Below are 24,897 nucleotides of genomic sequence, written 5' to 3'. Positions count from 1 at the left end.
GGTTCTAAAAATGCGGGGGAAAATTGGGCAGGGATCCCCCGTATTTTTAAAACCAGCACCGGGCTCTGCGCCTGGTGCTGGTGCCAAAAATACGGGGGACAAAAAGCCACCCAAGGGCCAGGGGTGAAGCCCGAGGCTGTCCCCCCCCATCCAATGGGCTGCGGATGGGGGGGCTGATAGCCTTTTGTGATAATAAAAAGATCTTGTTTTTTCCAGTAGTACTACTGGGCGAAAATGACCCGAAATTCGACAATTTCGGGAATTCGACCGCAATTGCATATACCCCATAGGGGTATATGCAATTGCGGTCGAATTCCCGAAATTGTCGAATTTCGGGTCATTTTCGCCCAAAAAAAAAAATTCGCCTATGCAATTCAGTGCTTTCCGACCAAAAACCGGACTTTCAAAATTCGACTTTTTGAAATTCGAATTTTTGCAAATTCGACTTTTCTGCAATGAAACAAGTGCTGCAATTCGACAAAAGCATATTCAATTCAAGTTTGGAAATTCGACAGCAGTGCTTTTAGACCGCAAATTCGTCATTTTCAATCCGCCACACTTTGGAGGGTGAAAACAATAAAAAAAAAATTAAAACATGTTTTTTTTGGTGTTTTTTTTTTAGGAATAGCATATCTATTTATATTAGAAGGGATTAGGTTTTTTTTTTTTTTTTTTTGGAGGCACAAATATTATTTTTATATTTTTAAAAAAAAAATTTTTTTTATTTTTTTTTATTGCTGGAACGGTAAAATCCTTAAAAAAAATGGCGTGGGGTCCCCCCTCCAAAGCATAACCAGCCTCGGGCTCTTCGAGCTGGTCCTGGTTCTAAAAATGCGGGGAAAAAATTTACAGCGGATCCCCCGTATTTTTAAAACCAGCACCGGGCTCTGCGCCTGGTGCTGGTGCCAAAAATACGGGGGACAAAACGAGCAGGGGTCCCCCGTATTTTTCACACCAGCATCGGGCTCCACTAGCTGGACAGATAATGCCACAGCCGGGGGTCACTTTTATGCCGTGCCCTGCGGCCGTGGCATTAAATATCCAACTAGTCACCCCTGGCCGGGGTACCCTGGGGGAGTGGGGACCCCTTCAATCAAGGGGTCCCCCCCCCCCCCAGCCACCCAAGGGCCAGGGGTGAAGCCCGAGGCTGTCCCCCCCCCCCATCCAATGGGCTGTGGATGGAGGGGCTGATAGCCTTTTGTGATAATGAAAAGAATATTGTTTTTTCCAGCAGTACTACAAGTCAAGTCCCAGCAAGCCTCCCCCGCAAGCTGGTACTTGGAGAACCACAAGTACCAGCATGCGGGAGAAAAACGGGCCCGCTGGTACCTGTAGTACTACTGGGGAAAAAATACCCAAATAAAAACAGGACACACACACCGTGACAGTAAAACTTTATTTCATACGTCGACACACACATACTTACCTATGTTCACACGCCGACATCGGTCCTCTTCTCCATGTAGAATCCACGGATACCTGAAAATAAAAGATCAATATACTCACCTCAGCCATGGTCCAGAGATACATCCACGTACTTGGCAAAAAAAGAAAACTAACACACGGGCCACCGGACTGAAAGGGGTCCCATGCTGACACATGAGACCCCTTTCCACGAATGAGACCTGTCAGTGACAGCTGTCACACAAAGGTCTCTAAAGCCAATCAGGAAGCGCAACTTCGTTGCGCTCACCTGATTGGCTGTGCGCTGTCTGAACTCAGACAGCGCATCGCACAGCCCCGTCCATTATATTCAATGGTGGGAACTTAGCGGCTAGCGGTGAGGTCACCCGCCGGTCAGCGGCTGACCGCGGGTAACCCCACCGCTGACGGCAAAGTTCCCACCATTGAAACGAATGGAGCGGCTTTGCGATGCGCTGTCACAGCACAGACAGCGCACAGCCAATCAGGTGAGCGCCACGGAAGTAGCGCTTCCTGATTGGCTGAAGGGACTTCAGTGACAGGAGTCACGTGATGTCCCGGCATTCGGGAGAAAGGGGTCTGATGTGAAAGCATGGGACCCCTTTCAGTCCGGCATGGAGCGGGTGTTCGGTTTGTTTTTTTAACAAGTACGTGGATTTATATCTGGACGTGGATGTACCTCTGGACGCTGGAAGGTGAGTATAATTTTTTCACAGGTACCCTCGGATCGTCGGAGACCGTGGCAGTCGGCGTGTCAACATAGGTAAGTATGTGTGTGTCGGTAGTGTGTAATAAAGTTTTACTATCAAGGTGTCTGTGTACTGTTTTTATTTGGGTATTTTTTTTCCAGTAGTACTACAGGTACCAGCGGGCCCGTTTTTCTCCCGCATGCTGGTACTTGTGGTTCTCCAAGTACCAGCTTGCGGGGGAGGCTTGCTGGGACTTGTAGTACTACTGGAAAAAACAAGATCTTTTTATTATCACAAAAGGCTATCAGCCCCCCCATCCGCAGCCCATTGGATGGGGGGGGACAGCCTCGGGCTTCACCCCTGGCCCTTGGGTGGCTGGGGGGGGGGGGGGGACCCCTTGATTGTAGGGGTCCCCACTCCCCCAGGGTACCCCGGCCAGGGGTGACTAGTTGGGTAGTTAATACCACGGCCGCAGGGCACGGCATAAAAGTGACCCCCGGCTGTGGCATTATCTGTCCAGCTAGTGGAGCCCGATGCTGGTGTTAAAAATACGGGGGACCCCTACTCTTTTTGTCCCCCGTATTTTTGGCACCAGCACCAGGCGCAGAGCCCGGTGCTGGTTTTAAAAATACGGGGGATCCCTGCCCAATTTTCCCCCGCATTTTTAGAACCAGGACCAGCTCGAAGAGCCCGAGGCTGGTTATGCTTTGGAGGGGGGACCCCACGCCATTTTTTTTTTCCGGGTTTTTCCCGTTTTTTCCCGTTTTTTAAAATCGCGGCAAAATCCGCCAAATCGGCCGATTTTCGCCCGCGGGTCTGTCAAATCCGTTTTTCATTGAATATGGTGAATTCCGGCAGCCACCTGCCGGAATTCACCTGTCGAATTGAGTCGAATTAAAAAACGGCGAAAAATTGCCGCGATTCGCTGTGAATTGCATATACCCCTATATCTCATTTCCACTGTCAAATAATGATTTCAAAGCAAAGATGTATCAACTTTAGTGTATCCGTACTATATATTGTGTACACTATCCTCACATTTTAGTAGAGATATTGGTCAGTCACTATAGCAAATGATGAGACGGTAACTGCGGGTGTGGATCATTAGATCAACACTGTCTAGGTCAACAATGTTTAGGTCGACCACTATAGGTAGGAAGTTCGACAGGTCAAAAGTTCGACATGAGGTTGTTTTTTTTGGTGTTGTTTTCTTCGTAGAGTGACCGGGAACCCCAATTAGTGCACTGCGTCCCCTCGCTCGCTCGGCACAGATAACGATCCACGTGGACTACGATTGGAATGGTAAAGTATGAAAGTTAAAAAAAAGGAAAAAAAAAGTGAAAAACGTATGTCGACCTTTTGACCTGTCGACCTAGAAACCCTGTCGACCTATAGTGGTCAACCAAAACATTGTCGACCTAGACAGTGTCGATCTTCAGACCGGATCCCGGTAACTGCACAGGATCCCAGTATAGAGGACGGAGGAGATACCTCATCGTTCCAGCGTGGCGAGGACTGGGGATTTCCGGGATTCCCTGAACATAAAACCTGCATGCTGTATTAGAACTAGAGATGAGCGGGTTCGGTTTCTTTGAATTCGAACCCGCACGAACTTCACTTTTTTTTTCACGGGTCCGAGCGACTCGGATCTTCCCGCCTTGCTCGGTTAACCCGAGCGCGCCCGAACGTCATCATGACGCTGTCGGATTCTCGCGAGACTCGGATTCTATATAAGGAGCCGCGCGTCGCCGCCATTTTCACACGTGCATTGAGATTGATAGGGAGAGGACGTGGCTGGCGTCCTCTCCATTTAGATTAGATTTAGAAGAGAGAGAGAGAGAGAGATTGCTGTGATACTGTAGATTAGAAGAGAGTGCAGACAGAGTTTAGTGACTGACGACCACAGTGACCAGTGACCACCAGAGACAGTGCAGTTGTTTGTTTTATTTAATATATCCGTTCTCTGCCTGAAAAAAACGATACACAGTCACACAGTGACTCAGTCTGTGTGCACTGCTCAGCCCAGTGTGCTGCACATCAATGTATTGTATATAAAGCTTATAATTGTGGGGGAGACTGGGGAGCACTGCAGGTTGTTATAGCAGGAGCCAGGAGTACATGATAAATAATATTATATTAAAATTAAACAGTGCACACTTTTGCTGCAGGAGTGCCACTGCCAGTGTGACTAGTGGTGACCAGTGCCTGACCACCAGTATATTAGTAGTATTGTATACTATCTCTTTATCAACCAGTCTATATTAGCAGCAGACACAGTACAGTGCGGTAGTTCACGGCTGTGGCTACCTCTGTGTCGGCACTCGGCAGGCAGTCCGTCCATCCATAATTGTATTATATACCACCTAACCGTGGTTTTTTTTTTCTTTCTTTATACCGTCGTCATAGTCATACTAGTTGTTACGAGTATACTACTATCTCTTTATCAACCAGTGTACAGTGCGGTAGTTCACGGCTGTGGCTACCTCTGTGTCGGAACTCGGCAGGCAGTCCGTCCATCCATAATTGTATTATAATATATACCACCTAACCGTGGTTTTTTTTTCGTTCTTTATACCGTCGTCATACTAGTTGTTACGAGTATACTACTATCTCTTTATCAACCAGTGTACAGTGCGGTAGTTCACGGCTGTGGCTACCTCTGTGTCGGAACTCGGCAGGCAGTCCGTCCATCCATAATTGTATTATAATATATACCACCTAACCGTGGTTTTTTTTTCGTTCTTTATACCGTCGTCATACTAGTTGTTACGAGTATACTACTATCTCTTTATCAACCAGTGTACAGTGCGGTAGTTCACGGCTGTGGCTACCTCTGTGTCGGCACTCGGCAGGCAGTCCGTCCAACCATAATTGTATTATATACCACCTAACCGTGGTTTTTTTTTCATTCTTTATACCGTCGTCATACTAGTTGTTACGAGTATACTACTATCTCTTTATCAACCAGTGTACAGTGCGGTAGTTTACGGCTGTGGCTACCTCTGTGTCGGCACTCGGCAGCCCGTCCATAATTGTATATACCAGTGACCTAACCGTGGTTTTTTTTTCTTTCTTTATACATACATACTAGTTACGAGTATACTATCTCTTTATCAACCAGTCTATATATTAGCAGCAGACACAGTACAGTGCGGTAGTTCACGGCTGTGGCTACCTCTGTGTCGGCACTCGGCAGCCCGTCCATAATTGTATATACCACCTAACCGTGGTTTTTTTTTCTTTCTTTATACATACATACTAGTTACGAGTATACTATCTCTTTATCAACCAGTCTATATATTAGCAGCAGACACAGTACAGTGCGGTAGTTCACGGCTGTGGCTACCTCTGTGTCGGCACTCCGCAGCCCGTCCATAATTGTATATACCAGTGACCTAACCGTGGTTTTTTTTTCTTTCTTTATACATACATACTAGTTACGAGTATACTATCTCTTTATCAACCAGTCTATATATTAGCAGCAGACACAGTACAGTGCGGTAGTTCACGGCTGTGGCTACCTCTGTGTCGGCACTCCGCAGCCCGTCCATAATTGTATATACCAGTGACCTAACCGTGGTTTTTTTTTCTTTCTTTATACATGCATACTAGTTACGAGTATACTATCTCTTTATCAACCAGTCTATATATTAGCAGCAGACACAGTACAGTGCGGTAGTTCACGGCTGTGGCTACCTCTGTGTCGGCACTCGGCAGCCCGTCCATAATTGTATATACCAGTGACCTAACCGTGGTTTTTTTTTCTTTCTTTATACATACATACTAGTTACGAGTATACTATCTCTTTATCAACCAGTCTATATATTAGCAGCAGACACAGTACAGTGCGGTAGTTCACGGCTGTGGCTACCTCTGTGTCGGCACTCGGCAGCCCGTCCATAATTGTATATACCAGTGACCTAACCGTGGTTTTTTTTTCTTTCTTTATACATACATACTAGTTACGAGTATACTATCTCTTTATCAACCAGTCTATATATTAGCAGCAGACACAGTACAGTGCGGTAGTTCACGGCTGTGGCTACCTCTGTGTCGGCACTCGGCAGCCCGTCCATAATTGTATACTAGTATCCAATCCATCCATCTGCATTGTTTACCTGAGGTGCCTTTTAGTTGTGCCTATTAAAATATGGAGAACAAAAATGTTGAGGTTCCAAAATTAGGGAAAGATCAAGATCCACTTCCACCTCGTGCTGAAGCTGCTGCCACTAGTCATGGCCGAGACGATGAAATGCCAGCAACGTCGTCTGCCAAGGCCGATGCCCAATGGCATAGTACAGAGCATGTCAAAACCAAAACACCAAATATCAGTAAAAAAAGGACTCCAAAACCTAAAATAAAATTGTCGTCGGAGAAGCGTAAACTTGCCAATATGCCATTTACCACACGGAGTGGCAAGGAACGGCTGAGGCCCTGGCCTATGTTCATGGCTAGTGGTTCAGCTTCACATGAGGATGGAAGCACTCAGCCTCTCGCTAGAAAACTGAAAAGACTCAAGCTGGCAAAAGCACCGCAAAGAACTGTGCGTTCTTTGAAATCCCAAATCCACAAGGAGAGTCCAATTGTGTCGGTTGCGATGCCTGACCTTCCCAACACTGGACGTGAAGAGCATGCGCCTTCCACCATTTGCACGCCCCCTGCAAGTGCTGGAAGGAGCACCCGCAGTCCAGTTCCTGATAGTCAGATTGAAGATGTCAGTGTTGAAGTACACCAGGATGAGGAGGATATGGGTGTTGCTGGCGCTGGGGAGGAAATTGACCAGGAGGATTCTGATGGTGAGGTGGTTTGTTTAAGTCAGGCACCCGGGAGACACCTGTTGTCCGTGGGAGGAATATGGCCGTTGACATGCCAGGTGAAAATACCAAAAAAATCAGCTCTTCGGTGTGGAGGTATTTCACCAGAAATGCGGACAACAGGTGTCAAGCCGTGTGTTCCCTTTGTCAAGCTGTAATAAGTAGGGGTAAGGACGTTAACCACCTCGGAACATCCTCCCTTATACGTCACCTGCAGCGCATTCATAATAAGTCAGTGACAAGTTCAAAAACTTTGGGTGACAGCGGAAGCAGTCCACTGACCAGTAAATCCCTTCCTCTTGTAACCAAGCTCACGCAAACCACCCCACCAACTCCCTCAGTGTCAATTTCCTCCTTCCCCAGGAATGCCAATAGTCCTGCAGGCCATGTCACTGGCAAGTCTGACGAGTCCTCTCCTGCCTGGGATTCCTCCGATGCATCCTTGCGTGTAACGCCTACTGCTGCTGGCGCTGCTGTTGTTGCCGCTGAGAGTCGATGGTCATCCCAGAGGGGAAGTCGTAAGCCCACTTGTACTACTTCCAGTAAGCAATTGACTGTTCAACAGTCCTTTGCGAGGAAGATGAAATATCACAGCAGTCATCCTACTGCAAAGCGGATAACTGAGTCCTTGACAACTATGTTGGTGTTAGACGTGCGTCCGGTATCCGCCGTTAGTTCACAGGGAACTAGACAATTTATTGAGGCAGTGTGCCCCCGTTACCAAATACCATCTAGGTTCCACTTCTCTAGGCAGGCGATACCGAGAATGTACACGGACGTCAGAAAAAGACTCACCAGTCTCCTAAAAAATGCAGTTGTACCCAATGTCCACTTAACCACGGACATGTGGACAAGTGGAGCAGGGCAGGGTCAGGACTATATGACTGTGACAGCCCACTGGGTAGATGTATGGACTCCCGCCGCAAGAACAGCAGCGGCGGCACCAGTAGCAGCATCTCGCAAACGCCAACTCTTTCCTAGGCAGGCTACGCTTTGTATCACCGCTTTCCAGAATACGCACACAGCTGAAAACCTCTTACGGCAACTGAGGAAGATCATCGCGGAATGGCTTACCCCAATTGGACTCTCCTGTGGATTTGTGGCATCGGACAACGCCAGCAATATTGTGTGTGCATTAAATATGGGCAAATTCCAGCACGTCCCATGTTTTGCACATACCTTGAATTTGGTGGTGCAGAATTTTTTAAAAAACGACAGGGGCGTGCAAGAGATGCTGTCGGTGGCCAGAAAAATTGCGGGACACTTTCGGCGTACAGGCACCACGTACAGAAGACTGGAGCACCACCAAAAACTACTGAACCTGCCCTGCCATCATCTGAAGCAAGAAGTGGTAACGAGGTGGAATTCAACCCTCTATATGCTTCAGAGGTTGGAGGAGCAGCAAAAGGCCATTCAAGCCTATACAATTGAGCACGATATAGGAGATGGAATGCACCTGTCTCAAGTGCAGTGGAGAATGATTTCAACGTTGTGCAAGGTTCTGATGCCCTTTGAACTTGCCACACGTGAAGTCAGTTCAGACACTGCCAGCCTGAGTCAGGTCATTCCCCTCATCAGGCTTTTGCAGAAGAAGCTGGAGGCATTGAAGAAGGAGCTAAAAGGGAGCGATTCCGCTAGGCATGTGGGACTTGTGGATGCAGCCCTTAATTCGCTTAACAAGGATTCACGGGTGGTCAATCTGTTGAAATCAGAGCACTACATTTTGGCCACCGTGCTCGATCCTAGATTTAAAGCCTACCTTGGATCTCTCTTTCCGGCAGACACAGGTCTGCTGGGGTTGAAAGACCTGCTGGTGACAAAATTGTCAAGTCAAGCGGAACGCGACCTGTCAACATCTCCTCCTTCACATTCTCCCGCAACTGGGGGTGCGAGGAAAAGGCTCAGAATTCCGAGCCCACCCGCTGGCGGTGATGCAGGGCAGTCTGGAGCGACTGCTGATGCTGACATCTGGTCCGGACTGAAGGACCTGACAACGATTACGGACATGTCGTCTACTGTCACTGCATATGATTCTCTCAACATTGATAGAATGGTGGAGGATTATATGAGTGACCGCATCCAAGTAGGCACGTCACACAGTCCGTACTTATACTGGCAGGAAAAAGAGGCAATTTGGAGGCCCTTGCACAAACTGGCTTTATTCTACCTAAGTTGCCCTCCCACAAGTGTGTACTCCGAAAGAGTGTTTAGTGCCGCCGCTCACCTTGTCAGCAATCGGCGTACGAGGTTACATCCAGAAAATGTGGAGAAGATGATGTTCATTAAAATGAATTATAATCAATTCCTCCGCGGAGACATTGACCAGCAGCAATTGCCTCCACAAAGTACACAGGGAGCTGAGATGGTGGATTCCAGTGGGGACGAATTGATAATCTGTGAGGAGGGGGATGTACACGGTGATATATCGGAGGGTGAAGATGAGGTGGACATCTTGCCTCTGTAGAGCCAGTTTGTGCAAGGAGAGATTAATTGCTTCTTTTTTGGGGGGGGTCCAAACCAACCCGTCATATCAGTCACAGTCGTGTGGCAGACCCTGTCACTGAAATGATGGGTTGGTTAAAGTGTGCATGTCCTGTTTTGTTTATACAACATAAGGGTGGGTGGGAGGGCCCAAGGATAATTCCATCTTGCACCTCTTTTTTCTTTTCTTTTTCTTTGCATCATGTGCTGATTGGGGAGGGTTTTTTGGAAGGGACATCCTGCGTGACACTGCAGTGCCACTCCTAAATGGGCCCGGTGTTTGTGTCGGCCACTAGGGTCGCTAATCTTACTCACACAGTCAGCTACCTCATTGCGCCTCTTTTTTTCTTTGCGTCATGTGCTGTTTGGGGAGGGTTTTTTGGAAGGGACATCCTGCGTGACACTGCAGTGCCACTCCTAGATGGGCCCGGTGTTTGTGTCGGCCACTAGGGTCGCTAATCTTACTCACACAGCTACCTCATTGCGCCTCTTTTTTTCTTTGCGTCATGTGCTGTTTGGGGAGGGTTTTTTGGAAGGGACATCCTGCGTGACACTGCAGTGCCACTCCTAGATGGGCCCGGTGTTTGTGTCGGCCACTAGGGTCGCTTATCTTACTCACACAGCGACCTCGGTGCAAATTTTAGGACTAAAAATAATATTGTGAGGTGTGAGGTATTCAGAATAGACTGAAAATGAGTGTAAATTATGGTTTTTGAGGTTAATAATACTTTGGGATCAAAATGACCCCCAAATTCTATGATTTAAGCTGTTTTTTAGTGTTTTTGGAAAAAAACACCCGAATCCAAAACACACCCGAATCCGACAAAAATAATTCGGTGAGGTTTTGCCAAAACGCGTTCGAACCCAAAACACGGCCGCGGAACCGAACCCAAAACCAAAACACAAAACCCGAAAAATTTCAGGCGCTCATCTCTAATTAGAACCGTTTAGCCACAGTTCTAAACGATCTGGTCAAATCGCTGGCTAAAACATATGGAATTTGACTAAATTGCAACAACGGAGAGAAGCGCAGGATTCGTCCGCTTTCCATTTTCTATTTCTATGCAAATGATGAGAAGCGTCATCATTCCATTCAGTACAAACGGTTTAGCAACTTGTGAAAAAACCATAACAACTTTGCCTGAGACTAGATTATTAAGCATTTTATAACGGTTGCCATATGTATTGTTATGTGTGCAGTTCACAGTTACAACTGACCTTGATATGCTCCAGCACTGCAGTGGCAACATTTGTGTGGAGATCTATGAGTCTCTTCTTCTCAAGGAGCTCAGGAAGAGAGCTGAAAGAACATAATAAAGATGTAGTTCAATTCCTTAGGCCGGGAATACGGGGATGGAGGGGCGTACTGTATGTTGAAAACCTTAGATACTGTACTGAGGGGCAAATTCAAGCAGCGGTAAGGTTCCTGGCAGGATTACAACCCTTGCATGCCATAGAAATGAGAGCAAAAACAAGCAAGGTGTTTCTCTCCCAGATTTCCCTGAAATCAATAATTGAACTGCCCCACAGAATGTCATCTGATAAAAATGGTTTGTCAAATAAATCATTAATAAAAAAATAAGAACAGAAAAACAACTGTCAGCAGTGGAAACCTAACACTGATCACAGTTCTCTTTCTTTCTTTAAAAACCAACCCAGACACCTTCGCTAAACCAGCTTCAGCACAAACAATTACACTTATTTCATGATGGTTCAGTTTCAGCCTACGCTGTATGAACCAGTTAGTGCACACTGCAACAGTACAATGCTCAGGTGAGGTGGCCAAGTGTTCCAACAGCAGAAAGCAGCGCATACCTGACCGCAGACGTTAGTTTGGCTGTGTTGTCGGATAGCATGCTGATTGCGCCTTCATCTTCACCTTCCAGTCCCTGAAACAACAACCACCATTTAGCAGAAAAGAAATAGGAGGTGCACTATAAGAGGAATTCAATGGATCACATTAAAGTCTACCGTGAAAAACATGGGACATTACTGCAGTTTATTGCCCGATGGTGGTATCGGGCAATTCAATTACGGACCATTTTTTTTCCGCCGAGACAGTGACCTGTTTTTGCACTAAAAACACATGAATCCAGGATAAACTCCCAGATCTGTGTTTTCGTTATCGTAGATTATTTTTCCTCCTGCCTCGGGCAGGTGAAAGAAAAAAAAAAAAACCACAATACTGCCAGTGGTTGGGGCTAATTGAATTAGCCCTCTGGGCATTATCTATGGTATTTTATCACGATTAAATGAATTACCATCTGAGGCGGAATAAACAGTTTTCAGCACCCCTCTGCGACCCGTGCTACAGCCCCCTGCAGACAGCGCTCACTAACCCGGCAATTGCCGGGTTGGTGACGCGCTAGTGACGCGACAGGGGCAGCGCTGGGAGATCACATGATCTCCCAGCGCCGCCTTCCCTATGCACTGTGAACGGGAGCCGTGTCACCTCGACACGGCTCCCGTTCACACTAGACAGCTAGCCGAGTTGAACACGTGTTCAACCCTGCTAGCTACCAGGGTAGCATTCCCGGATCACTTGATCCGGGAATTTGCCGGGGGACCCGTTTCCACTAGGGAAAAACACGGGTAAATGCGCGCCCCCGCGCATTTACCCGTGTTTTAAGGAGCTAGTGGAAAAGGGGTTTTAGAGACAACCACTTAAATATAGGGATACTGTATACCCCACAAAAATACATAATACGGAACGGTGCAGGACCTCTATAACCACTGACAATAACATTCATGTTTGCCAAGGTAAAACAGAAGCTACATGAAACAAAACTCTTCAAATATTTAGGCGCTAAATATAAATGAAAGCTAATAGTCACACTATAGATGCCTTTTTGTACATGAACATGTATAAACTATATTTTAGTTTTGGCAGTGTTCCAGATTTCCCCTTCTATTAACCTCGATCTGGTTCCAGACTGGCTCAAGAGAAAAGATAAATGCTCAGCTTCAACAATTCCTGCTTCCGAGTAACTCCACCCTTCTCCAATTACTTACGCAAAGTCTCCAGAGCTAGATATAAATGGCATTTTTCAGGCTTAGCAAATGTAGAAGTTACGGAATTGTCTTAATTATAAATATTAATCACATTCTACATTCTATTTCACAATTGTAACCTAGCAGGGGGAGATAGAGCTCAGCTTCTGTACTGGTTTCTCTAAGCTTTGTTGAGCACCATGTCTAGGATGTCTAGGATGTGGGTCTTACCTCAGATGGCTTAGCACCGGTCATCCCAGTTACCCAGTGTAGTATAACAAAGACAGTCCTTGCATATACTGTTGTTCAGTGTACAGCCTCATTACCAGTATACAGTTCAACCCCATGACCGGTAGTAATAGCAAAGCATCATGACAAGCGTGTACTTTTATAGTCTTTTTACAAGTATTTTAATTGTTTTACCAATAGACCTTACCGGTCATTTCATTCTCTGCAGCCCCCATTTTATATTTTTGTCATTGTTTGCCTTTTTTTTAAAAATAAAAAATAAAACAAAAAACACAATATTCTGTTTTTACAGACAACAGTTCCAATCTTCAGATTTTTTTTTAGAAGGATAGCCTTATCTTTGCACAATTAACCCTTTCAGTGCAGCCCAGTTTTACTCAATAGGTTCACCAAACCCACAGACAGTGACAAAAACCAAGGAAAAGAGTAAGACCAGTGGCGCAAAAAAAAGGAACATGAAAAAGACAACACAACCTGAATTATTTTATAAGTGGATGTAGTTGTCGACAATCTTGATTTATCCTTCCCTTGACAAACACAGATCCACTCCAAGTAATGCAACCTCAGAAGAAAAGGAATTTAGTGCAACTCTGTCGGATAAATTAAGAATCTCAACTTATTAATTCATTCCACTCACATGTAGGAATAAAAATATTGCATGTCATAAGTCTTCAAACTTATTCAGGCACAGAATCCTTTTCCATATTTCTTCTGATCAAACCTCGGAGGGAAACACTTAGTGCAAAACTGTTGGACTTTAATTGTAAATTAAATCTGTATGAAAGTCCAACAGTGTTGCACTAAAAGTATGTTTCCCTCCGAGGTTTGATCAGAAGAAATATGAAAAAGGATTCTGTGCCTGAATAAGTTTGGAGACTTATAACATGTAATATTTTTAATCCTACATGTGAGTGGAATGAATTAATAAATTGAGATTCTTAATTTATCCGACAGTGTTGCACTAAATTCCTTTTCTTCTGAGGTTGCATTACTTGGAGTGGATCTGTGTTTGTCAAGGGAAGGATAAATCAAGATTGTCGACAACTACATCCACTTGTAAAATAATTCAGGTTGTGTTGTCTTTTTCATGTTCCCTTTTTTTGCGCCACTGGTCTTACTCTTTTCCTTAGTTCCAATCCTCTGTTATCAGCAATCTTCTTCCTTTCATCCATAAATATACCAAATCCTTACTTTCCTAATGCCATTGGGGATTTCTATGTGACTTCCAGTAATGCTCTATTCACTATCAGCAATGCCATGCAGTAAGTGCTTGTCAGGTGTGGGTTGCAGGTGAGCAAGAAGACCCTGCAACTACCTCCTGGTTTCCCATGTGCTGGTGAGTCCCTTTTCAATCCGAGAACCACACATTCCCCCGCATTCAACCTGCATTAGCACTACCAGACAAAGCATTATCAAGATGCATGGTTCTACAGGAGTAGCACACTTTTACTAAGCGCCTATACTGGCAGCAGGACCCTGTGGAGAGCAGTGTAGAAGACCTTCATTAAAGTGCCAGGACACCCAATCCTCCTAGCTACCACCAAGTGACTGTGTAGACCAGAATGATTTTATGCTTTCACATCGAATATCGATTAAAGCTGCCACGCATCACAAAGATCTGCAATAATACAGTCACAGCCACAAAACAGCATGACCTCCTATTTCAATTGATGCCAACACATGACCTTGTATATCCTTCCCCACTTGTTAATGTACACTTAGGCCCCTGTATGAAATATAAAAATGTGTAATGAAACACTGAACTCACAGAATAACCTCCATGTGCAGGTGACCAAACCTTTATGGCACCGGTCTTCCAACCTCTTGAGACCTGTTGGTCTAGTGCAGATTAAACATGGATAACAGGCACGCCCCTTACTTTGTGTACCAATGGGATCTTAAAGTGTCCAGCAATTCCTCCTTTGCTCATACCCTTATCCTCAACTCTATCTCATATCACATATCATTAACACTCTGATTAAGCAACAACCACCAAGTTAGAGCATCTCCTCCTTCTCGGACTCACCGACATCCAAAAACAAGAGACACCACAGCGCTCGCCAAGACCAGGAGACACCATAGCGCTCGCCAAGACCAGGAGACACCATAGCGCTCGCCAAGACCAGGAGACACTACAGCGCTCGCCAAGACCAGGAGACACTACAGCGCTTGCCAAGACCAGGAGACACCACAGCACTCGCCAAGACCAGGAGACACCACAGCGCTCGCCAAGACCAGAAGACACCACAGCGCTCGCCAAGACCAGGAGACACCACAGCGCTCGCCAAGACCAGGAGACACCACAGCATCTCATACAATAGCTCACACTGACTGCTCCTCACTACATTTGCTTATGGAGAGCACAGTTCAAGCATAGCAGTCAGTAAGGCTACTACACAATAAAGGACAAGAACTATTTGCCACGCAAAAGGCCAAATTCCATCAACTTTGCCCCAGTGTGGATGCAGTGCCTGCACTGCACTATATTAAGCTATGCCCTTGGTTCTACTGTTGGTTTAGTCTGACACAAAGTTTATTTCAATGCTGCAACATACATAACATTGTCGGAAACATTTAAATGGAAAATTAATACAACCATATTTTGCATGGTGTATGCTTAGGAATACCCCGTACCATTATGGTTTTAAGTCTTTTCACTTCATCTTCTTGACTGCGGTAGGACTCCAGCTCTTGTTGCACTGATTCGGCAACCTCAGGAAAGGGGCTATGGAGAATGAGAAAAACTGCTCTAGTATGTACTGCGGACTGTTCCCATCCACTACATTAATACATATTCTGCTGTGAAACATGCAAAACAAAAGTATGAGAAAGAAAGACTATAGAAAAAGGAAATTACAGTATGCGGCCCTTCAGCTGCTGTGGAACTATACATCCCAGCATGCGCTGATACTGTTTTGCTATTGGGGCATGCTAAAACTGTGGCACGGCATACTGGAATGTGTAGTTCCACAGCAGCTGGAGGGCAGTATATGTTGAATACATCTGCTATAGTGTACGGTCAGAAAACGGTTGCGTATTGGAGAAGAAAAAGAAGCAAAGAGATTTAATAAGTGAATAGCACAAATTGTTTGCAAATCAAGATAGTTCACTGTAACGTCTTCATACAATAACTGCAGAAGGCAAATAGGAAAAATAAACTACCAACAGATGGTGTCATGTCATTGTTCAGAGTATGCGAAAGCCGCTGAAAATAGTCAAATACAGTCATTAGGGAAAGCATACAAAAAGCTACATAGGGGTCGACTCAATTCAGCGACAGTTGAATAGCACCGGGAGATAGCTCCCGGCGCTATTCAATACAGCGCCAAGTGACACTAATTGTCGGGAATTCTTATCTCACCCCCGGGGGATGAGAGAGGAAATCCGACAAAAGTGCCGGCGCGAGGCTGATTCTGTCGGGAATCAGCATCGCGGCGGGGTCAGCCTCGCGCCGGGGAGCTAAGTCGGAGAATGCCCGTTCTCCCGACAATTCAACCTGTTAAGTCCGCGAGAACGGGCCTTCGCCGACTTAACTTGAGCTGAATTGAATAGCGACGGGAGCTAACTCCCGGCGCTATTCAACTGTTGCTGAATTAAATACACCCCACAGTGCCTTATTTAGGTTTGTTAGCAAACCAAAAAAGCACATTGATGGGCAAAACCATGTTGCACTGCAGATGGGGCGGATGTAACATGTGCAGAGAGATTTAGACGGGTGGGTTATATTGTTTCTGTGCACTGTCTGCTTAATTTTTACACTGCAATTTAGATTTCAGTTTTCACACACCCCAACCAAATCTAAATCTCTCTGCACATGTTACATCTGCCCCACCTGCAGTGCACACTGTTTTGCCCATTAGTGTGCTTTTTTGGTTTGCCAACACACTTAAATAAGGCCCATGGTGCATAAACCTATAATACAGTAAATTTCTGAGAAAAGAAAAAAGAAAAAAATCAAGAAAGGGCAGGTTCAATAAAAAAACAAAAACAAGAACTAATGGGCCTAAATTTGTCACCCTCTAAGAACAAAGATGAGAGTTGAGGCTGTTGGCAAAGGTGAGCAAAGTTGCATTTAAGATTGTATAAACCAGTGTCTGCAGCTCATAAAGATCACATACATGTGAAGTCTATGATCCACCCCAACACTTATCACATACCTGCCTTTGTGCTTTAGCCAGAATTTATCTGCCACCGTTAGATCGTAAGACTTCTTGTTCTTCTTCTTGGGCCGGGCACCTGCAGGACTGCTTTCCGCCGCTGGGGACTCCTCTAGATTGACTCTGTTAAGATGAAAATCCTACAAAAGATGAAGAGATGGCATTGATGCACATTCTACACGTTTTTGCCTGTAGGGGACTGAAAACTTAAAATGGGATGTGGTCATGGTCCCGGCAGTCAGAATGCCGATGACGGCATATCAATGGTCAGTATCCTGACGGCAAGTACTGAGGTTAGAGCTAGGGACTACTAGGGTGAGAGTTAGGCACTATGGGGGATTCTGAACGCCGGCATGCTGATATCGGTATTCTGACTGTCCAGATTCCAACCGCCGGGATTCCAGTACCATCCCAGCCTAATCTCATCCTAACACTCCGTTCTACGCTCACTGTTTACCCCATCTGTGTCACCCCTGTCTGTCTGCGCCTCCTCTTTAGAATGTAAACTCTTACAAGCAGGGCCCTCAACCCTCATATGCTAATCCTTTTCAACCATCCTTGACGGCACCTAATCCCGTTTTCTGCCACCCTGATACTTATTTCAGTGTTTATTTACCCTGTACTTCTCCTATATTGTCTTCAACTGTAAATCACTATTTTCCTGTTTTGATTTTTCATTTATGTACTCTGTAATTGGGCCCTGCGGATCCCTTGTGGCGCCATATAAATACGGGGTAATAATCATCATCATCATCATCTCAATAAAATCTGATTTAAGATGAACAACATACATAGGTCCTTCATATGTACCAGAACTCAGACTGCAAACTTCAGCAAAAATCTCCTGCTACAAAAAATAAATAAAATAGAAAAAGTTCTGCATGCATTTTGGACACTAGCGCCTAGAACTGCGGACTGACTATTCAGCAGGTAATTCGTTTATTCAGGGAAAATGACCAATGACTTAAAAAAAATGGAAGCAACCTGTAAGGTTTAAAGAAAAGGCTGCAAGGAAACTGGAGCTTGCTCGTACTTCTTCCCCGATTAGATTTCAGATGACTGGAGCAGCCCATCCTTACCACCGTATGGAATGTGAAAATGGTTATATACCTGCAGGAGCAGCGTAAACAGCAAACAGAAATCACAGTAATGGGGGTATGTATAGTAAATACGGAGTTAATGATGACGGTAGACTAGGACCTCTACAGCAGACCATGTGCCACTATTAAACTAACTCACGCACAGGATAAGAAATAAAGAAAACAACACATTTTGTTTCAAGTATGTATGCTAGTAACAACACAAGAAACTACACAATTTCACAGAAGTACACAACTCCGGCAAACAAGGCTGTGCAGGTTCTCGCTCTCTATTCCGTATACTCCATTTCTCCCCGTGGTCCTTCTGGATCATGCTCTACTCAATCTGTTATTTTTCTGTAACTCTCATCTTAATACTACTTTACATGCAGAGAATAAACACCTGAGGAGGATACGCTCACTGTCAACTTCAGACAGATTCCAAACGTGGCAACTGACTCCAGTTTCCTTCCAAGCACCCAACCACAGGACAGCAGAGCTCTGGTGCAATGTTCCTGCACCGATTCACATATTACAGACATGATGCAGAAGGGAACAACACAGTTAACTGTTTCTCTTGTAGCAGAGATCACGGATTGATGAACAAATCCAGTTGCAGAATTAGTTTGCAGTAATACTGTATTACAAAATGACAGATTACATTTTATACATTTAAGAATAAATACTATTTAATCACTATGGTGCTGGGTAGTAATGGGCCCTACAGACTGGGCGACCCGCCGCCGAGTTGCCCGACGGCCGATATGGCAGACGGGCAACCCGGCAGCAGGGGGGAGGTGACGGGGGGAGTGAAGTTCCTTCACTATCCCCGTCACCCGGCTCCACAGCAGTGCATGCAAATATGGATGAGATCGTCCATATTGGCCTGCATGCACAAGCGACGGGGCACCAACAATGAATGAGCGCGGGGCCGCACATCGTTCATCGTTGGTGCCTAGACACTGTGGGGCCTATAAGTCTGTATAGCATACATGTATTACTCTTGATAAGATTATAGTCAGAACCAAATGCCTTATACAAAAAGGAAAGCTATGAATACAAGCTCATACAGAACTCCATGTTTCCCAAACATTTCCGTATCCACCACTGTGAGTGCGGCATCCAGCTTATATGTATGGGTAAAAATAAGATTTTAAACCTACCGGTAAATCTTTTTCTCGTAGTCCGTAGAGGATGCTGGGGACTCCGTAAGGACCATGGGGAATAGACGGGCTCCGCAGGAGACATGGGCTCTTTAAGAAGACTTTAGGTATGGGTGTGCACTGGCTCCTCCCTCTATGCCCCTCCTCCAGACCTCAGTTAGAGAAACTGTGCCCAGAGGAGACGGACAGTACGAGGAAAGGATTTTTGTTAAACCAAGGGCAAGATTCATACCAGCCCACACCATTCACACCGTATAACTCGTGTATAAACTAACCAGTTAACAGTATGAAAAAACAACATAGCATCAGTCGGAGACCGATGAAAACTATAACATAACCCTTATGTAAGCAAAACTATATACAAGTCTTGCAGAAGTAGTCCGCACTTGGGACAGGCGCCCAGCATCCTCTACGAACTACGAGAAAAAGATTTACCGGTAGATTTAAAATCTTATTTTCTCTTACGTCCTAGAGGATGCTGGGGACTCCGTAAGGACCATGGGGATTATACCAAAGCTCCCAAACGGGCGGGAGAGTGCGGATGACTTTGCAGCACCGATTGAGCAAACAGGAGGTCCTCCTCAGCCAGGGTATCAAACTTATAGAACTTTGCAAATGTGTTTGAACCCGACCAAGTAACAGCTCGGCACAGCTGTAGTGCAGAGACCCCTCGGGCAGCCGCCCAAGACGAGCCCACCTTCCTAGTGGAATGGGCCTTGACCGATTTTGGTAACGGCAATCCAGCCGTCGCATGTGCCTGCTGAATCGTGTTACAGATCCAGCGAGCAATAGTCTGCTTTGAAGCAGGAGCGCCAACTTTGTTGGCTGCATACAGGACAAACAGTGCTTCTGTTTTTCTGACTCTAGCCGTTCTGGCCACGTAAATTTTCTAAGCCCTGACCACATCAAGGGACTCGGAATCCTCCAAGTCACGTGTAGCCACAGGCACCACAATAGGTTGGTTCATATGAAAAGACGACACCACCTTAGGCAAAAATTGAGGACGGGTCCGCAATTCCGCTCTATCCATATGGAAAACTAGATAGGGGCTTTTATGAGACAAAGCCGCCAATTCCGACACTCGCCTAGCCGAAGCCAAGGCTAACAACATGACCACTTTCCAAGTGAGATATTTTAACTCCACTGTTTTAAGTGGTTCAAACCAGTGCGACTTAAGGAAACTCAACACCACGTTAAGGTCCCAAGGCGCCACCAGAGGTACAAAAGGAGGCTGAATATGCAGCACTCCCTTCACAAAAGTCTGTACTTCTGGGACAGAAGCCAATTCATTTTGAAAGAAAATGGATAAGGCCGCAATCTGAACCTTAATGGAGCCTAATTTTAGGCCCAAATTCACTCCAGTTTGTTGGAAGTGAAGGAAACGGCCCAGATGGAATTCTTCCGTAGGAGCATTCCTGGCCTCCCACCAAGAAACATATTTTCGCCCTATACGGTGATAATGTTTAGCTGTCACGTCCTTCCTAGCCTTTATCAGAGTAAGAATGACCTCATCCGGAATGCCCTTTTCCGCTAGGATCCGGCGTTCAACTGCCATGCCGTCAAATGCAGCCGCGGTAAGTCTTGGAACAGACAGGGCCCTTGTTGCAATAGGTCCTGTCATAGAGGAAGAGGCCACGGATCTTCTGTGAGCATCTCCTGCAGATCCAGATACCAGGCCCTTCGTGTCCAATCTGGAACAATGAGAATTGTCTGTACTCCTCTTTTTCTTATTATTCTCAACACCTTTGGGATGAGAGGAAGAGGAGGAAACACATAGACCGACTGGAACACCCACGGTGTCACTAGGGTGTCCCCAGCTACCACCTGAGGGTCTCTTGACCTGGCGCAATACCTCTACAGCTTTTTGTTGAGGCGGGACGCCATCGTGTCTATCTGGGCAGTCCCCACTGACTTGCAATCTGTGCGAAGACTTCATGATGAAGTCCCCACTCTCCTGGATGCAGGTCGTGTCTGCCGAGGAAATCTGCTTCCCAGTTGTCCACTCCCGGAATGAACACTGCTGACAGTGCGCTTACATGATTTTCCGCCCAGCGAAGAATCCTGGTGGCTTCCGCCATTGCCATTCTGCTCATTGTGCCGCACCGGCGGTTTACATGAGCCACTGCGGTGATGTTGTCTGACTGGATCAGAACTGGTAAGTCGCGAAGCAAGGTCTCCGCTTGACGAAGGGCGTTGTATATGGCCCTCAGCTCCAGGACGTTGATGTGAAGACAAGTCTCTTGACTTGACCAAAGACCCTGGAAGTTTCTTCCTTGTGTGACTGCTCCCCAACCTCGGAGGCTCGCGTCCGTGGTCACCAGAACCCAGTCCTGAATGCCGAACCTGCGGCCCTCTAGAAGGTGAGCACTCTGCAGCCACCACCGGAGAGAAACCCTGGCCCTGGGGGACAGTGTGATCAACTGATGCATCTGTAGATGTGACCCGGACCACTTGTCCAGTAGGTCCCATTGGAAGGTCCTCGCATGGAACCTGCCGAACGGAATGGCCTCGTAAGATGCCACCATCTTTCCCAGGACTCGAGTGCAGTGATGCACTGACACCTGTTTTCGTTTCAATAGGTTCCTGACCAGAGTCATGAGTTCTTGAGCCTTTTCCGTTGGAAGATGAACCCTTTTCTGGTCCGTATCCGGAATCATGCCCAATAAGATCAGACGAGTCGTAGGAACCAGCTGCGACTTCGGGATATTGAGAATCCAGCCGTGTTGCTGTAACACCTTCAGTGAAAGTGACACGCTGTTCAGTAACTGCTCTCGTGATCTCGCTTTTATGAGGAGATCGTCCGATGAAGGGATAATTGTGACACCCTGCTTGCGCAGGAGCACCATCCTTTCCGCCATTATCTTGGTGAAAATTCTCGGGGCCGTGGAAAGCCCAAACGGCAACGTCTGAAATTGGTAATGACAATCCTGTACCGCAAGTCTCAGGTACGCCTGATGAGGTGGATATATGGGAACATGAAGGTACGCATCCTTTATGTCCAGAGATACCATAAAATCCCCCCCTTCCAGGCTGGCGATGACCGCCCTGAGCGATTCCATCTTGAACTTGAACCTTTTCAAGTATAGGTTCAGGGATTTTAAATTTAAAATGGGTCTGACCGAACCGTCCGGTTTCGGGACCACAAACAGGGTTGGGTAATATCCCCTCCCTTGTTGAAGTAGGGGAACCTTGACCACCACCCGTTGAAGATACAATTTGTGAATTGCATTTACCACTATCTCCCTTTCTGGGGAAGAAGTCAGCAGGGCCGATTTGAAAAACCGGCGAGGAGGCACCTCTTCGAATTCCAGCTTGTAACCCTGAAAAACAATTTCTATTGCCCAGGGATCCACCTGTGAGTGAACCGAGATGTGGCTGAAAATTCGAAGACGTGCCCCCACTGGGGCGGACTCCCTTAGCGGAGCCCCAGCGTCATGCGGTGGATTTTGTAGAGGCCGGGGAGGACTTTTGTTCCTGGGAACTAGCTGTGCAGCTTTTTCCCTCTGCCCTTACCTCTGGCAAGAAAGAACGCACCTCGTACTCTGTTTCTTGTGACCGAAAGGACTGCATTTGATAATGTGGTGCTTTCTTAGGCTGTGAGGAAATATAAGGCAAAAAATATGATTTACCAGCTGTAGCTGTGGAGACCAGGTCCGAGAGACCTTCCCAAAACAATTCCTCACCCTTGTAAGGTAAAACCTCCATATGCCTCTTTGAGTCGGCATCACCTGTCCATTGCCGGGTCCATAGGACTCATCTAGCAGAAATCGACCTAGCGTTGATTCTAGAACCCAGTAGGCCAATGTCTCTTTGAGCATCTCTCATATATAAGACAGCATCGTTAATATGACCCAGGGTCAATAAAATGGTACACTTATCCAGGGTATCAATTTCCGTCGATAAGGTACCTATCCACGCTGCTACAGCGCTACAAACTCCAGCCGACACTATTGCCGGTCTGAGTAAGGTACTAGAATGTGTGTAAATGGACTTTAAGGTAGCCTGCTGTTTGCGATCAGCAGGATCCCTGAGGGTAGACATATCTTGGGATGGCAGCTTACTCTTTTGGATAAGCGTGTCCACGCTTTTTCCCCCCCTTGGGGAAGATTCTCACCGTATCCTGTCCTTAGTCGGGAAAGGATACACCCTAAGAATCCTTTTGGGAATCTGCAGTTTCTTGTCTGGAGATTCCCAGGCTTTTTCAATAACTCGTTCATGAGATGGGGGAAAGGTTACCTCAGGTTTCTTTACCCTATACATGTGTACCCTCGTGTCAGGGACAGGGGTTTTCTCTGTGATATGCAAAACATCTTTTATTACAATAATCATATATTGAATACTATTTGCCAATTCTGGCTGTAACTTTGCATCATCGTAGTCGACACTGAGGTCAGTATCCGTGTCGGCGTCAGTGTCTACTATTTTGGATAGTGGGTGCTTCTGAGACCCCGGAGGTCCCTGTGACATAGGGTAAAGGCAGGGTTTGACGCCTGTACATTCCCTAGACTCAGTGCAATAAATTCACATTAGCACTAAAACATTCCACATATCCAACCAGTCAGGTGTCAGTGTTGCCGACGGAGACACCACAGTCATTAACTCCACCTACTCCCTATGAGAGCCTTTTACCTCAGACATGCCGACACACGCGTACCGACACACCACACACTCAGGGAATCCTCTTTTCTGAAGACAGTTCCCCCACAAGGCCCTCTGGAGAGACAGAGAGAGAGTATGCCAGCACACACCCAGCGCTGGGTGTGGTTCGTTTTGTCGACAGTATCTAGGTCGACAATGTTTAGGTCGACCACTATAGGTCGACAGTCACTAGGTCGACATGGATGGAAGGTCGACAGGGTTTCTAGGTCGACAGGTCTAAAGGTCGACATGAGGATTTTTTATTTTTTTTGGTGTCGTTTTCTTCGTAAAGTGACCGGGATCCCAAATTAGTGCACCGCGTCCCCTCGCATGGCTCGTTTTGCTCGCCATGCTTCGGGCATGGTGCCTTCGCTCCGCTACCGCTTCGCTCTGCACACTTTACCATTCCAATCGTAGTCCACGTGGATCGTTAAGTATGAAAAAATTAAAAAAATTAAAAAAAAATGTGAAAAACTCATGTCGACCTTTAGACCTGTCGACCTAGAAACCCTGTCGACCTTCTATCCATGTCGACCTAGTGACTGTCGACCTATAGTGGTCGACCTAAACATTGTCGACCTAGACACTGTCGATCTTCAGACCGGATACCCCCAGCGCTATATGACCCAAGAAAAAAAACACACAATATGTTTACCCAGATAGCGCTGTAATCTTTATTTTTGCGCCAAATTATGTGCCCCCCCCCCCCCCCCTTCTTTAAAACCCTCTTTCACTGTAGATAAGCAGGGGATAGTACGGGGAGCTTCCTCTCAGCGCTGTGCTGTGGAGAAAATGGCGCTGGTGAGTGCTGAGGAAGAAGCCCCGTCCCCTCAGCGGCGGGCTTCCGTCCCGCTAAAATATATAAAAAACTGGTGGGGGCTCTTTATATATACAGTGCCTAGCTGTATATATCTACTTTTGCCAGAAAATTAGGTTATATTGCTGCCCATGGCGTCCCCCCTGCGCCCTGCACCCTTACAGTGACTGCCGTTTGTGTGTGCTGTGTGGGAGCAATGGCGCACAGCTTAACTGCTGTGCATTACCTCAGTGAAGATCTGAAGTCTTCTGCCGCCTCTGAAGTCTTCTTTCTTCTCATACTCACCCGGCTTCTATCTTCCGGCTCTGTGAGGAGGACGGCGGCGCGGCTCCGGGACAAACTCCAGGGTGAGACCTGTGTTCCGACTCCCTCTGGAGCTAATGGTGTCCAGTAGCCT

General features: G+C 46.4%; 1 protein-coding gene across 3 annotated transcripts in view; it reads right to left on the bottom strand.

Moving 5' to 3' along the window:
• Positions 1-24,897, bottom strand: part of SCFD1 (sec1 family domain containing 1) — a 194,554-nt gene that overhangs the window by 113,552 nt on the left and 56,105 nt on the right. For all 3 annotated transcript variants that reach the window (XM_063947445.1, XM_063947446.1, XM_063947447.1), the window contains exons 11-14: positions 16,804-16,943; positions 15,281-15,371; positions 11,222-11,295; positions 10,625-10,706 (exon numbers count right to left, since the gene is read on the bottom strand). In XM_063947445.1, the coding sequence (XP_063803515.1) occupies positions 10,625-10,706; positions 11,222-11,295; positions 15,281-15,371; positions 16,804-16,943 (387 nt within the window). The remainder of the gene's footprint in view (positions 1-10,624; positions 10,707-11,221; positions 11,296-15,280; positions 15,372-16,803; positions 16,944-24,897) is intronic.

This window comes from Pseudophryne corroboree, chromosome 12, assembly GCF_028390025.1.
Source record: "Pseudophryne corroboree isolate aPseCor3 chromosome 12, aPseCor3.hap2, whole genome shotgun sequence".
NCBI classification, from domain to species: domain Eukaryota; kingdom Metazoa; phylum Chordata; class Amphibia; order Anura; family Myobatrachidae; genus Pseudophryne; species Pseudophryne corroboree.
The sequence above is the reverse complement of the archived record's forward strand: the minus strand, read 5'-3'. Positions and strand labels throughout refer to the sequence as shown.